Source organism: Leucoraja erinacea, chromosome 7, assembly GCF_028641065.1.
Source record: "Leucoraja erinacea ecotype New England chromosome 7, Leri_hhj_1, whole genome shotgun sequence".
NCBI classification, from domain to species: domain Eukaryota; kingdom Metazoa; phylum Chordata; class Chondrichthyes; order Rajiformes; family Rajidae; genus Leucoraja; species Leucoraja erinaceus.
The window spans coordinates 22,756,080-22,771,685 of record NC_073383.1 but is presented as its reverse complement, the minus strand read 5'-3'; the positions used below and the strand labels follow the sequence as shown (position 1 = coordinate 22,771,685).

General features: G+C 41.1%; 1 protein-coding gene and 1 non-coding gene across 6 annotated transcripts in view; both read right to left on the bottom strand.

Annotated features, from left to right (window-relative positions):
- The window catches only part of chrna1 (cholinergic receptor, nicotinic, alpha 1 (muscle)), a 37,636-nt gene extending 26,738 nt beyond the window's left edge, over positions 1 to 10,898 (bottom strand). The window contains exons 1-5 of one of the 5 annotated variants that reach the window (XM_055637937.1): positions 10,386 to 10,898; positions 5,263 to 5,405; positions 1,798 to 1,828; positions 949 to 993; positions 672 to 781 (exon numbers count right to left, since the gene is read on the bottom strand). In XM_055637937.1, the coding sequence (XP_055493912.1) occupies positions 672 to 781; positions 949 to 993; positions 1,798 to 1,800 (158 nt within the window). In that variant the 5' untranslated portion in view covers positions 1,801 to 1,828; positions 5,263 to 5,405; positions 10,386 to 10,898. Of the gene's footprint in view, positions 1 to 671; positions 782 to 948; positions 994 to 1,797; positions 1,829 to 5,262; positions 5,406 to 7,130; positions 7,268 to 7,427; positions 7,606 to 8,064; positions 8,632 to 10,385 lie in introns of those variants that run through there. The other 4 variants (XM_055637940.1, XM_055637939.1, XM_055637938.1 and 1 more) reach the window with 4 other exon arrangements.
- On the bottom strand, positions 10,777 to 10,849 carry trnam-cau (transfer RNA methionine (anticodon CAU)). Its single transcript has one exon. It is a non-coding gene; the product is annotated as a tRNA-Met (tRNA).
- Positions 10,899 to 15,606: the final 4,708 nt, after the last annotated feature.

Here is a 15,606-nt window from a genome sequence, read left to right as displayed (position 1 = left end):
TTGGGATATGGTCTCAGAATAAGGACTTAAGACTTTTCAGTCTTAATACTTAAGACTGAGATGTGAAGACATTTATTTTCTTACAGGGTACAGATCGGTGAACAACTTCAAATATTGTAATTAAGTAAATTCAAAACAGGGATATTATTATTTATGCACTGTAGGTTAATGGATAAATGTGATTGGGCAGAAAGATGTGTTGCAGCCAAATCTCATATCAGATATCATTTAATTTGATGACAGAACTGACGAGGGCCCCTGTTGTCTACTTATACTCCCATGTCTTATATTCTTTCTTCCAAATTCAGTTTCGTTGAGTTTAAAGATATACCTTAGGGCCCATGGCAATGAACTATCGTCAGTACACTAGTTCTGTCCTACACACTAGGAACAATTTACAGAAGCCAATTCATCTACAAACCTGCACGACCTTGGAATCTGGAAGAAATAAGAGCATCTGGAGAAAGCCACGCAGTCATGAGGAGAATGTACAAACTCCATACAGAGAGCACCTGTAGTCCGGATTGAACCCGAGGCTCTGGCACAATTAGGCAGCAACTCTACCACTACACCACTGTATCAAAATATCATTCATCAAAATAATTCAAACTTTGAAAAAGCCAGGGTTTCTAACCCAAGCTTACATTTTTTAAATATTGCTGTTTACTTACTTGTTGTACAGAACTATATCTGGTAGCCAAATATCTGAAGAAGGCACCCTGATCTTTTTAATTCCACCATAGTCCTCTGGAGTCCAGCGAAGCTTCACGTCAACCCATTGCTAAAGAAGAAACAACTTCCCAGTGTCAGTTCAATCATGCTAACTAACTTTAAATGTGGCTAGGCAGCATTAAGTACTACTTTTTAGACACAGTGCAATGCTAAGCATTTAGCAGAAATGTTTTACCAATATTGAAATGTAGAGCTCAGGGAATAAAATCCATTTACCTGCCTGAGGCGCACATTTGTTTCCACAATTTGATTGACTTCATCCTAATGGAACAATTGTACAACTTCAGCCAAGAATCAAAATACACTATTATTCTAAACAGACAGTTATGTGTAGAACTGTAAGAACATTCAGGTACACACACTATGCAGCAACCATGTACATTAAAATATAATAAAGCCCTATTTTCAAACTAAGTCAATACTTTCAACTGTTGCATTGCATGGTCTCAAAATATCTACCAGAAACTTAATTGAAATTGTACTATCTTTTGGAGATTTCAGAATAATAAAAGAAAATAATCCAAAGATATGATTATTTTAAATAATAATAAATGCTGGCATTCCATTTACTTAATTTCCAGATGGTATTGAAACATTTAACTAAAATTTGAGATTTGTGCCATGAAATTTCAAAGAAATGCAATTGGTCCTGTAATAGTTAATTGGGGGCATAATCTACTTAGCTTGTTTTGTGCTGGTAAAACAGAACAGTCACTTTCCCAAACAAAGATTTGGCTTTCTTCGAGATCTGCCTGCAAATTCCCCCATTTAAATATGGCAATTCATTTATAATTTTCATATTTTGATTTTGGAATAACGTGAAGGTACATTAGAGGTATCAACGCAAGTCAGCGGCCACCCGACTCGACCGCGGGCCCAGTGGACGACATCGTCGGGAGCTCGCAGGTCACAGGTTGGTGACCTGTTCTCCAGAGCTCCCGCAACAACAGCTGCGTCAGCTGGACTGGAGGGCGGCAGCTGCGGCAGCTTCGACCACCCCGGGCCGCGGAGTTGAACCGCCCGTTCGCGGAGCTCGGATTCAGCCGCGAGACTGACATTACTTACCATCGCCTGGCGGGGTCACAACATCTGAAGCCTGGATCGCCTCGGCGCAGAGGGAGAATAAGAAGGGATGAGACAAAGACTTAAGACTTTTGCCTTCCATCACAGTGAGGAGGTGCCTGGTGAACTCACTGTGGTGGATATTAATTTGTGTTTATTGTGTGTTTTTGTCATTTTTACTATATGTAGGACTGCAAGGCAACAACATTTCGTTCAGACTGCAAGGTCTGAATGACAATAAAGGCTACTTTGACTATGAATAACCAGGCAAAAGAACATAGAACAATATAGTGTAGGGACAGGCCCTTTGGTCACAATGAACCTGCCAAACGTGATGTCAGGTTAAACTCATCTCCTCTGCCTGCACATGATCTATATCCTTTTGCTTCCAGCATATCCATATGATTATTGAAAACCCCTTAAATGCCCCAATTCAATACCATCTGCCTCCACCACCACCACCCGCCAGTATGTACCACCCTCTATCTGAAAAAACTTGCAAATCTCTGTAAAAAATTATGAGAGGCATATATAGGGTAGGGTTGGGAAACTAGGGTTTCCCAACCTTTTTCGTCCCATTTACCCCTGGCAACTTTAATAGCACATAACAATGTTATTTCACTTATTTATGAACAACTAAGGATGAACAGATACCGGCATACCAGAACCAAACACAGTCAGTCAATGAGAAAAAATATGTACAAATCCAGAATCAACAAATTTACCCCCTAGGTAGGTGAAATCTACCCCACTGGGGGTACATTTACCCCATGTTGGGAACACTTGGGGTAGACAGTCACACTCTTTATCCAGGATTGAAAAGTCAAATACCAAAGAGCATACCTTTAAAGTGAGGGGTGCAACGTTTAATTGAGATGTGCGGGGTAACTTTTGTTACACAAAGGGTGGTGAGCACCTGGAACGTGCTACCAGGATTGGTGGTTGAGTCAGATCAATTAATGACATTCAAGAGGCTTTTGGATAAGCGGTGGGATAGGCAGGGAATGGGAGGGATATTGATTATGTGCAGGTCAATTTGAGATGGTCTTGGCAATATGCTTGGCACAGACATTGTGGGCCGAAGGGACTGTTATTGTGTTATACTGATCTATATTCTATATTCTACCAACTTTGCTGGTCTTACCTTAAAGCTATGCCCTCTAGTATTTGATTTTTCCAACTTGGGGAAAAAGGTTCGTACTGTCTATCCTATCTATGCCTCTTGTAATTTTACATATCTATCAGGCCTCCCCTTAATCTCTGACACTCCAGTGAAAATAATTCAAGTTTGTCCAACCTATCCTTAAAGCTAATGCCCTCTAATCCAGACAGCATGCTGATAACTTTCTTCTGCATCCTCTCCGAAGCCTTAACTTCCTTCCTATAATGGGGTGACCAGAACTGTACACAATACTCTGAATGCAGCCTAACCAAAGTTCTATAAAGTGGCAAAATGCTGACCAAATGCTGACTGGATGGCCATTACGCCGAACTCTAGTCCTCTGTCCACCAAGGCCATCTCTTGGTTGCTAACCATTTTAACTCCCTTTCCTATTCCCATAACGACCTGTTTGTCCCTGGCCCCCTCCATTGCCAGAGTGAGATCACATGTCTGCTCCCATCTCAGAGCTTTTTCTCTAATTTTCATCCCTAGACTTTGTCTACCCATCTGCCAATCAAACCCCTTTCACCTGTATCCACCTATCACTTGCCTAGGTTTTGGCCCGCCACCAGCTTTCCTCCCCCCTACTACAAACAGTCTGAACAAGGGTCCCGACCCGAAACATCGCCTATCCATGTTCTCCAGAGATGCTACCTGACCCGTTGAGTTACTCCAGTGCTTTGTGTCTTTTTGTAGAGTGTAGGTCCAGTCTACAATATATGAGGCTAGGATTATCGGGTCACAGGTCCCATGAGCTATGGGTATTTTCCCTTAGCCTCAGTGGAGGCTCACCAAGACCACACCTCACATTTTAGGCTCTGCTGGTTGCCTGACGCCACATCCTCCTGTACATTATGTAGTCCACTCAGAAGAGCTGAGATTGAAAAAAACAAAGCATGAGCTGAGTTGTGACCAAATGTTCAGTCCTGCTTAGTATAGTAGCAGCTGCATGTTTTACTCTGCTTCTGAAATTTGTTTCAGGCGACCAGAACTTTGGAAGTAGAATTGAACGCAGCCACTTATATATGTTGAATTTAGTGTTAGCAGCCAGAGATGAAATTCTAGATATTTTTGGTATCAGAGGAATCTGAAGTAGGATTAGAAATTCAAAAAGAATCATTCTGCCTCACATGCTCTCTGTCTTATACTTTGTTTTTATCCTCCTCCCCAGCAGTTGCCGTTCAGTGATAGATGAGTAGGAAATTAGATTTCAAACTAAGAATGACTTACCATCTCCCCTTGGGATAGCTGTAAAAGTCTGCAGCTGTCTCCTGCTTCACAAGAATGCCACAACAACCATATAAATAGAGCATAGAAATGGGCTCTTCATCCCAACATATCTTTTTATCCATCCATACTAATTCCATTTGCCTGCAATAGGTCCATATCCTTCTATGTCTTGCCTATTCGAGTGCCGGTCTAAATGCCTCTTAAATGTAGTGATTGTGTCTGTTTCCCCACCTCTGGCAGCACATTCCAGGTGCCATCCCAACTCTAGTAAGATCATAATATCATGGGGCATAGGAGCAGAACTAGGCCATTCAGCCCACTCAGACTGCTCCACCACTCATGGCTGATCTATTTTTCCTCTCAACCCCATTATTCTGCCTTCTCCCCGTAACCGTTGATGCCCAGGTGTACCACAGACCACCCACAAAATGGTGGTGGAATACTGAGTGAACTCTTGTAGAGTTCAAAGGCCTTTGGAACTTTCTTAAGTTCTAGACTCAGGTAACTGAAGAGAAACCCCCCAACATGTAAAACTTTGCACTGAAATCCAAACTAATTATAGAATTGTATTAATCAATGTAATCTAGTTGTTTTTTGCTGATTATTTATTGCGCTCATGTATAAAGTTGGTACTGCAATTAAACTCTGAAGTTGGTGCAACACAGTGGTGCAGCTGGTATAGCTCCTGTCTCACACCGCCAGAGACCCGGCATTGACCCTGAACTCGGGTGCTGTTTGTGCAGAGTTTGCACGTTCTTCCTGTGACCATACAGGTTTCCTCCGGGTGCTTTGGTTCCCTCCCACATCCCAAAGATGTGCAGGTTTGTAGAATAATTGGGCTCCGTAAATTGCCCACTTGTGTGTAGGGAGTGGATGAAAAAGTGGGGTCACATAAAACTAGTGTAAATGGATGATCAATGGCCAGCAAGGACTCAGTGGGCTGAAGGGCCTGTTTCCATGCTGTGACTCCAAAGCTAAAACTAAACAAATGCAAGGCTATAATTGGCCATGTGAGTGGCAGTTGAACTATGCAGGTCATCATTCTTCCACAAACACAGAAATGACTAGCTTCATACCACATTGATGAGTTGAATCAGCTGCAGACCCACTGTGACATTCACACAATGCTTGTGATTCTCCACCGGACGAATCACCTTGTTATAGCTTTGGAATAAATTAGCCACCAAACGCGTTTCATGTTCAGAAGCCAACACCAGACCTGTGAAAAGACAAGACGGAAATACATTTTGTAATATGTCCTTGATCATAGAATCGCGGTAGCCTTATTTTAATTCTCATTGTATTTTTCCAAGTGATAATTGGTTTATTAACATTCGAGCATTTTATAGACCCATAGAATCAAACAGTGTGGAAATAGGCCCTTCAGCCCAAATGGTCCATCAACCAAGATGCCCCATCTAAGCTAGTTTACTGGCATTTAGCCCATATCGATCTAACCTTTTATTCCTATCCACCTAACCTTTTATTGTTTTCTCTCAATTATCTGCATCTTAGTTATTCTTTTCTTTCTTCCATTCACTTAGACTCTTCACTATAACTTAGCCAAAAGTAACGGTTAACTGTGTTGTTATACTGGCTATCAGGAGATGAGAAAGAATCCTTTGCAACACCTTTCTGTTCATTTCCCAATGTGTAGAAATACCTCAGCACTCTGACTTTATTAAGGGTTTCATGGGTGTCCTTTTACATTCTTGTGTTCTAAAATGTATTTTTCTTCCAAAAAAATCATTATATTTGATATTGTTTTCTTCACGTTAACACTGAAACACCAGCATTATGTTATCACCAACTCTTTGGCTATGTTTTTTTCTATAAATTGTCATAATACCATAGGTATAACTTCCCACCAACTAATAGCGGAAAGGGACAAAACTACTGGTTTAGATGACAAAAAGGATATCAGATGCTAGTATCTTGAGCAAAAAACAAACTGCTAAAGGAACTCAATGGTTCAGACAGCATCTGTGGAGGGACAGACAACTTTCGGGTATAAAACTTTCAAAAGATCTCCCCAGATCTACAACCTAATATATTTTCCCTTCTCTAATTCTGGTCTTTTGATTATCCCTGTATTTAATTACTCCATCATGAGTACCTTTAGTTGCCTTAGTGTTGATCCTAAGGTTCTAAATTTAAATGTTTCTCTCTCTCTCCCTCTCTCTTTGTATCATTCTTCCTTTCAAACTGTATCTTACAAGTTAGCTTTTTGACTGTACCTTTATCATCTTCCCCAATATTTTACATGGTTTGACATCAACATTTTTATTGAAACCCTCTGCAAAGCACCTCAGCACACTCTGCAGCATTAAACCTTAGAGGATGCCCACGTGGTCATAGTAACATACACCAATTATTAGCTGAGGTTCAAACTGAACTTTGATAATTGATTTCTGAAATTAGGACAACATTTTCCAGGTGGGCAGGTTGGTGGAATTGTGCGATTACTTCAACTTTGTGTTACTTCAACAAAATTGTGTTACTTCAACAAAGATCAGTAGAATCTAAAATGGAAATCGCGTAAGGAAACACTTCCTTGGGATTTCGCCAAACTGGCCTTCAATAGGCCATTAAACGAACTCGCAAATAAATTACTGATTTTTATGTCAAATGTTTGGCTTCTCAAATATTTACAAGGATTATGTTTTGCAAACACAAACCATTGTATCTGCCATCCATTTACCATTTATTTTATATCATAATTGATTATATTTGGTTTTGTATTGGCTCAAATTCTCACATGAACTGTTCTGTAATAAATTTATTTTGTTACCTAATATTTGTTTATGTACATGGTAAGCTGACAAAAGACATCACAAATCTCTTCATGGCAATAAGTAAAGATTCTATTATTTCAACTAAATAATAATATTTGATCTGGCTTTAATTTAAATATAGTTTTTAATTATTTCAACATGTTTATTACCTTATACCATTTCCTTTCATGATTTCTGGAACTATGTATCCAATTACTATTTTTACACTCAGGAAGAATTACAGCATGGATTATTCCACATGTCACGTTGCAAAACTTCAAACAGCTGCCGTGTATCCATGAAAGTTTTTGAATAAATAAATCTGTAAAATGCAGTCCAATGTATAGTCAGCAGACATATCAAATTTCAAGGAACTAACCGCAAAGTTCCAAAATAAACCCACTGATTTTCAGTGTCTTATTTACTGTGTGGCAAGCAGAGAGATATGAATGATATTGGCTTATTACCTTCCAGATAACTTCTACTAGCTCACGCTGGCTTGTCAAACCATGAACAGTGCATAAAATGCTCAAATGAATCAAAAGCTTGATTAATTCAGCTTGATCATAAAAAGAAATATCCTAAGCTGCAGTACATGCCATTACGCCACATTCCAGAATCATTACTATTGCCATTGCAAAGCAACTATTTCCGTTGTGTAACATAAATCCTGCTACGCTGACCAATCCCTCTCCCCAGGCAGACTCCAACTAGTGACCTTGGATAAACATTGACTATTCCAGACTCGGAGCGGAAATTCAGACCATCCTCAAAGATTAATCCAAAATCTCTCTCCCTAAAATAGGAACAATGACCATGCTGTAAGTTACTGTGCATTTCGTATAAACTTGATGATATAAAGTAATAAATTGAAATTCTGCATTACAAAACACCAACTATGTATTCATTCAAAACTTGGACATCAGGCATTTTTATCATGGAAATCCAGGAATAGAACCAGGCAGCACATGTTGCCGTCAGTCTAAAATACCAAACACCTCTCTGAACATTTCCAAAGCAAACTATATAAAATGAAAACAAATATATGAAACAAACATGTTGCAGTTTTCAACTGAATCAAACCAGCACACCATATGCCCTTACCACCACATGAAAATAACAGTAGCATCAACCCCACGTGCGAGTAATCGGACAGAATCATTCTCCAGCTTTCTATGTTGGGCTTTTCAAGCAAATCTGGCACTTCCAACAACTAAACTTGATGAACTTGTCAAGTCTTCTGGACATCTGAGTGTAGCTCTATCCTAGTGAAGAGATGAGTTCTCAACTCTCCGTTCCCCTCTTCTGCCACCTGTCTCTGTGACAGCTGATAGTTGGTAACTGAGGGGAATGTAGGGGAGGGGTTAACAAACATACCAGCTTGGTTATAAGAGAGATGCATCAGTAAGAGCTGGAAACAATGAGCAGCATTAAAGCAGAATCTGCACAATGAAAACCATTTACTGTATGTTACGATACACTTCTGCTTTCCATTAAAGTGGACCGTTGACAACACTCTAATATCCAGGTCCATTCCTTTAGTATTGAAGAGGACAATGAATACAGCCTGTGTGATACTGAAGTAAACTCTTGGTGGGGGAAGAGATGACAAGTAGAGGAGTTTGGGGATAGGGGTGGTGATTGGTGTAAGGTACAAGACTAAGCAACTGGGAAATACGGTGGTTCACAAATTCAGGTGTTGGGATTTCTACATTTACAAATGGTATTAAATAGCAGCGCACTGTTCCAGGGTACAAATGCTACGTGCATGATATAATGCTGCATATCATGTCTGGCTTGGTATCGTGGGCCAAAAGGCCTGTTCCTGAGTTCTACTGCTTTATGTTCTGAGTTGTTTTCAATACAAAAGAAGAACTATAACAGCTAAATAAAAGGCAGTCATAAACTTGCTATTCACCTATATAATTTTCAAAAATGTAAAAAAAATACTCCCATTCACCTCCTTGGAGACCTTCGAAGTATCTTTAATCAGACTTTATTGAACTTCATAAGAGCATAAGAGTTAGTAGAACTAGGCCATTTGGCCCATCAAGTCTACTCTGCCATTCAATCATGGCTGATCTACCTCTCCATCCTAACCCCAGCCTTCTCCCCATAACCTCCAACACCTTTACAAATCAAGAACCTATCTATCTCTGCTTTAAATATATCCACTGACTGCTTCCACAGCCTTCGGTGGCAAAGATTTCCACAGGTTCACCACCCTCTGTCTGAAGAAATTCCTCCTCATCTCCTTCCGAAAATAATGTCTTTTAATTCTGAGGCTATGGTAGGTATGTTACAAAACTTACCTTCAGCGGTACTGCAGTTCTGTCACTGGCCGTGTGCGCGACTTTGCCGCCTTTGGGGTGGGGGGTCGAGGTTAAAATGCGGTCTTCTACCGCCTGTCCTGGATTATATTTTCTCGGGGAGCTAATTAACGTTGAAGATTTGTTCCGACTGCCATTCTGGGAAAAAACATTTTTAAATCGTTGGACCATTTGAGCGCTGGAGTAAACTAAAAAGCCGCTTCTAATGCTGTGAATGCCGACAACGGGGACGGATTTCAGTTATGGGACAGCGAAAGGAAAGCCGTTTATTTTACATATAAACATGCTTCTTAGGGTGACCTTAATCCACATTTTACATTGCAAAACGGTGATTTTGGCCCCATATGAACCGGCAGTGTTTTTCCTGCCGATATGGGGTTTAAATTCACCGCAACCGCAACGTTCCAATCGATCGCGTTCCACAAAATCCCACTCGCAAGATGATTAAAATGGCCATTAATTTACAGGAATTCTACAGGAACACTAAATTCCTTCCATTTGGCCTATAAATTCATGACAATGAGATTTAAAAATCATGTTATATTGTGAATGAATTCTTGTGTGAATGTGCAATAGGGAACAAGATGCTAATTTCCGAGTATGAAAATGGCCATAACATTTTTAATACTGAAGATATGAAAGTGAATTAGGTGTCAAATTAAACTTCTTTTTATGCTTAATCTGATGGGATAAATTGCAGACTTGATTTTTTAAATCTCAAAATTGTGTAACATTGCTAGCTATGGCCTCTAGCCTTAGACACTTGTGGAAACATCCTCTGTTTTTGATTGATCATTTTATCATTACTGTTTACTTTGTGAGCTTCATGTGAACAATGAATATCATTAAATACCCCAGCGTGTAAGGTGACAGCAAACTGAATTTGAATGTCGAGTGTAACACAGCAGTGTAACAAAATAGCAGAACTCCACCATCATTGCAATATCAACGTTTGGGCGTTTCTACTTTTAAGAGTTGTGCTGAGTGAACCCTCCGTACGACCGACGAATAAATACATATTTCTAGGTAACAGGGGACGCATGCAGTCAATCAGAGGCAAGGGGTCTCGCCAATAAACAAACAATAAAAACGTACAAATGTTAACTTATACTTGCCAGCTCATAGCAGCCCCTTAAGGACCAGGTTTAACCCCATCAACACATGTAACTTCTGGGGAGACACAAGAAACTGCAGAGCAGGGGTAGTGTAGAGGCTGGAGTCTTGAGCAAAACACAAAGTACTGGAGTAACTCAGCGGATCGGCGAGCATTTGTGCTGCAGAGATGTTGTTTAATTGATGAATGAATACGTTTATTGCAATCCAAGAGTTACAAATATAAATTCTGATATCGCATGTGAGAACAACTGTGGTGTGATGGAGTAGAATGAGCAATCCAAATAAAGAAACATCTAGGATGTGGAGGGGGAGGGAGATTAATAATCAGTGTATAATTGCAGCAGTATAGCAGAGCTGCAGTAAAAGGATGTGCCCCGTGTGAGGATCGAACTCACGACCTTCAGATTATGAGACTGACGCGCTACCTACTGCGCTAACGAGGCTCTGTCCCGAACTTGCGAGCAGAGGCCATGTAGCTCTAGCGCGTTCGTCCATTTCTTCAATATTTCTGTCGACGGAAATTGCTTTTGTAGTTTATTTATTTGTTCAACCTTTTATTTATTTGTTTTGATCAATCTGGAGACGAGTCCCGACTGGAACAGTCGCCTGTCCGCGTCCTCCAGCAATGCTGCCCGAGTTATTCCAGCACTTTGCGAATTCTCTTGTTTATTTCCGGGCAGTTAATCAGGTTACAGACGTTTCCTGCAATGATTCGTTTCCTCTCATGGATATAACGATCATGGTCTCTGTCGTGTTGTCAGTCGGTGCCGTCAACGCTGTGCTGGGCGGCTGCACCGAGATCTCCACTGTGCAAAACACACAGCCTGTGCAAAACACACAGCCTGCACCGAGATCTCCACCGTGCAAAACACACAGCCTGCACCGAGATCTCCACTGTGCAAAACACACAGCCTGCACCGAGATCTCCACTGTGCAAAACACACAGCCTGCACCGAGATCTCCACTGTGCAAAACACACAGCCTGCACAGTGACTGCATGTATAAACTGTGATTATTTACACCCTTAACCTTACTGTGCATGTGCACACCTTCCTTTGCTGACTGGCAAGGGACATTTGGTAGTATTTCTATTGCTAAAGATGTGGGCAGCAAGATTGGTTCAGTAAACAAGTCTCACCAGAATAGTGGAATATTTACAGCATCCAAGCATAAAGTAAAATACTCATTACATACATTATCAGAGCAAACTTTGCATCATTAAACAGACTATACAACTTTAGCAACACCTTACACTGACAAAGGAAAACTTAGTTGTCCTAAATTGTTATTAATTTATTGCATTTTTGTTCATTGTATATTACCATATGTATAACGTTTACGGGCCTGTTATGCTGCTGCAAGTATAAATTTCATTGCTCTGTATTAAACACTCTTGATGATATTGACTCTTCAAATGGCCACTTAATTTCTGATATCAAAGAAATCACCTTTGTTTCAGCTAATGCCCACCCACCGAGGCGACATTTCACATTGGGCCCCTTCTTCCCCAAAATGTTGACTATCCTTTCCCTCCACAGATTCTGCCTGTCCCACTGAATTCCTCTTTGCCTTTTTTTAATCAAGATTCCAACATCTGCAGTCTCTCGTGTCTCCTTATACCTCTTTTTCTCAGTTCTGATCAAAGATCAAAGAGCAGAGCAAGATAGACCACTCGAAGAAAAAGCCGTAGTAGGTCATGGGTAAATTTTAGTGCCATCTTGGTAAGCAGGTTCGTGAGAATCGTCATGGCATGTACATGTACTTCTACAAGCTCAGCTCACTGTTCTGCTATAAATTGCATAACCTCTGGTGTTCTGCCCCACCCAAGACATTAATTTCATCCATGTTATCTTGGACACCACAGGAGTCGCTGTGAGCTGGAGTTGTGTGCCAGTTTTCTTCTTGGCCTGGTGCTACTCCATTGAGATCTTCATACAATTTTGAAACTATTCCAATGGATTTCTTTCAGGTTCAGAGACCAAAAGGGTAATTTGGTTTATGCCAACACCACCTTAGTACTAAACTCCTAAATTTATTTTCCATGAACGCCAAAGCTGAGAAAACCAAGCCTAATGTTAAACAGTTTGCCAATCCATTAACAGACCATTTCTGGCCTGTAACTTTGGGCCAATGGAGCAGTGAATTAAATCATCAGAATGACAAGGTGACTTCTTAAAATACATCACAAAAAGAGAGCTAAAAATCTTCTTCTTGCGTATGGTGTGTACAGCCTAAAGTTGTAGGACAACTGGTTCTATTTAATCTTATTTGATTGTGCACACCGGGTTGATTGCATTCGTCGAAACAGGGCGGACCACGTGAAGATGGCAATCTTCCACCCCAGAGCTAACTATAATGAGCAAGAACAAACACAAACATTGAACACACAGAGCATGCAGCTGGTAAAACTGATGGACTGGAACATAGGAAGTGACAAATCAGTGACTCCATCTGCCAGTTCAATACGTTGCAGCTGTCAAAATACCGGAACTCTGTAATCAGATACGTAGATATCAGATTAGTTTCGGTAAAGATATCTCAGAAAGAAGGGATCAGGATAGTCTCCAGATCTACGCTGTGTTTCCCAGTTATTGGTTTGATGAATGTTTCAGTCAGTTATTTTTCCTCTGAAGTTGCTCTGAAGAAAAGCAACTTAAATATCATGATGGGAGTCTTTGCTCCATTCAAACAGGACTAGTGATGCAGATAAATCACTTGAAACTACAAAGCTACCAAATATATATTTAAGATTACAGTAAAGAAGTTAAGCCCAGTGCTGTACTGAGGGCTAAAGATTTTATCGATTTCAAGACCAATTTAGTAGGGTTTAAATTTCCAAAGCATATTGCTCCACTACAGATGATTTTTAGAACCTATCCTACACAGCCCATGAAACGCAGTTGGAAAATATTTTAATCATTCTAAATATAAATAGTTTATAGTCAGCAGGTGAGCATGTTGCAGTCGAGTGGAGAAATAATCTGGTAGAAAGTTTAGAGTTTAGAGATACAGCATGGAAACAGGACCTTCGGCCCGCCGAGTCCACACAAACCATCGATCACCTGTTCACTAGTTCTATGTTATCCCACTCTCTCATCTACTCCCAACACATTCCGGGCAAGAAGCCAATTATCCTACAAACCCACGTCTTTGGGGTGTGGGAGGAAACCGAAGCACTCGGGGGAAACCCACGCCTTCACAGGTAGAATGTACAAACTCTGCATGGACAGCACCGGAGGTCAGGATTGAACCCTGGTCTCTGTCGCTGTGAGGCAGCAGCGCTATCAGCTGAGCCACTGTGCTGCCTAAAAGTAATGGGCTGAACTGTGCTTGACTCAGTCCACGACTTGCATTTTCCACCCATGCGATCCCTGCTACCTTATTGATTTTTGGCAATCAATGTTAACAGGAATGCTGTTGTCTGGGGATGGTGTTACTGTAGCGGCTGTTCCACAAAGTAGAGTGGTCTTCAAATGACTACACCTCCTGAGGGCCATTCCCCGAAGTGCACAACCGGTTTGGAGTTTAGAGATACAGCGCGGAAACAGGCCCTTCGGCCCAACCAGTGATCCCCTCTACACTAGCACTATCCTGCACACCAGGGGCAGTTCTGAATTATTATTGAACCCAATTAATCTACAAACCTGTAGGCCTTTGGAGTGTGGGAGGAGACAGGAGCACCCAGAGAAAACACATGTAGTCACAGGGAGATTGTACAAACTCCATACAGACAGTACCCATAGTCAGGATCGAAACCGGGTCTGGGCGCTGTAAGGCAGCAACTCTACTGCTGCGCCTGTGTTAAATGTTATCACTTCCATGGCTTTTCATGGTGTAGAATTCCACGAGTTCACCATCCTCTGACTGAAGAATTTTCTTGGTTGTAAATGGTACATGCAAGATCTTAAGGCTGCCATCCACAATTCTGGGCTCTCCAGCCCTCATGGATGTGTTCCTCTGTCTCTGATCCTATTGCTGATTTGCAGTAGACTTGCCATTGAATATCATGGGAAGATGGTTAAGATCTCTCTGACTGAAAATGGTTATTATCTGGCACTTGATTGGTGTGAGTGTTACTTGTCACTTATCAGCCCAAGATTAGATATTGACTGGATCTTGTTCCATGTGCTCACAGACGGCTTCATTAGTTTGAGCACTTCAAATGGAAATTCATATTTTGCAATCATCACCATGCAAACTTAATTCTGACATTATTTAGAGTCATGCAGCACAGAAACAAGCCCTTCATCTTGCATACACCGCCCAAATTGCCCCATCTACATGAGATTGGCCTCTATCCTTCTGAACCTTTCCTATCCATGTACCTGTCCAGTTGCCTTTTAAGGAACATTATTGATAAAGTAGATGTGGCTGGTTGAACGAAAGATGCTGTCTATGGGAAAGTCAACAGAGATAGAGAGGATGGTTCCACTATTCAGAGAGTCTGGGACCAAAGGCCATAACTTCAGAATAAATGGGCGTACCTTTAAAAAAGAGATGGGGAGGAATTTCTTTAGTCAGAGGGTGGTGAATCTGTGGAATTCATTGCCACAGATGACTGCAGAAGACGACATTGGGTATTTTAAAAGCGCAGATTGACAGATTCTTGATTAGTAAGGGTGCCAAGGATTATGGGAAGAAGACAGGATAATGGGGTTGAGAGGGTAAGTCAGATCAGCCGTGATTGACTTGATGGCCCAAATGGCCAAATTTTGATCCTTACCTAATGAAGATGAGATGACCATGAGCTGAGTTGAGTGGCCGCCAATAACGACGTCATTTTCCTTTCACCAGGTATGACTCCAACTCCACTCAATGGAGATCTCCCTTGATTGTCACTCTCCGCTGTTTAACTTTGGTCCATTTATGCCACTCAGTTAGATGTTGCCTCGATGTTAAGATCAATCATTCACTCTTCACTTCTGAAATTCAGATCTTGCATCCATGTTCCAGGCAAGACTATGGTGGTCTTGGTGGAACTCAGGCAGAGCAGCAGAATGTCAGTGATGTCTCCAAGGTCTCAGTAATTTACTACAATTTGTAAGCACCAGTGGCTTACATACGACTTCTGGATTACCAGAAGAATTTAGGTTCATTCACACATGTTCACCAAACATCATGTTGCCAGAACTCGATGGCCTGAGCTATTGGGAGAGGATGGGCACACTAGGACTTTAGTCCTTGGAGCTCAGGAGGATGA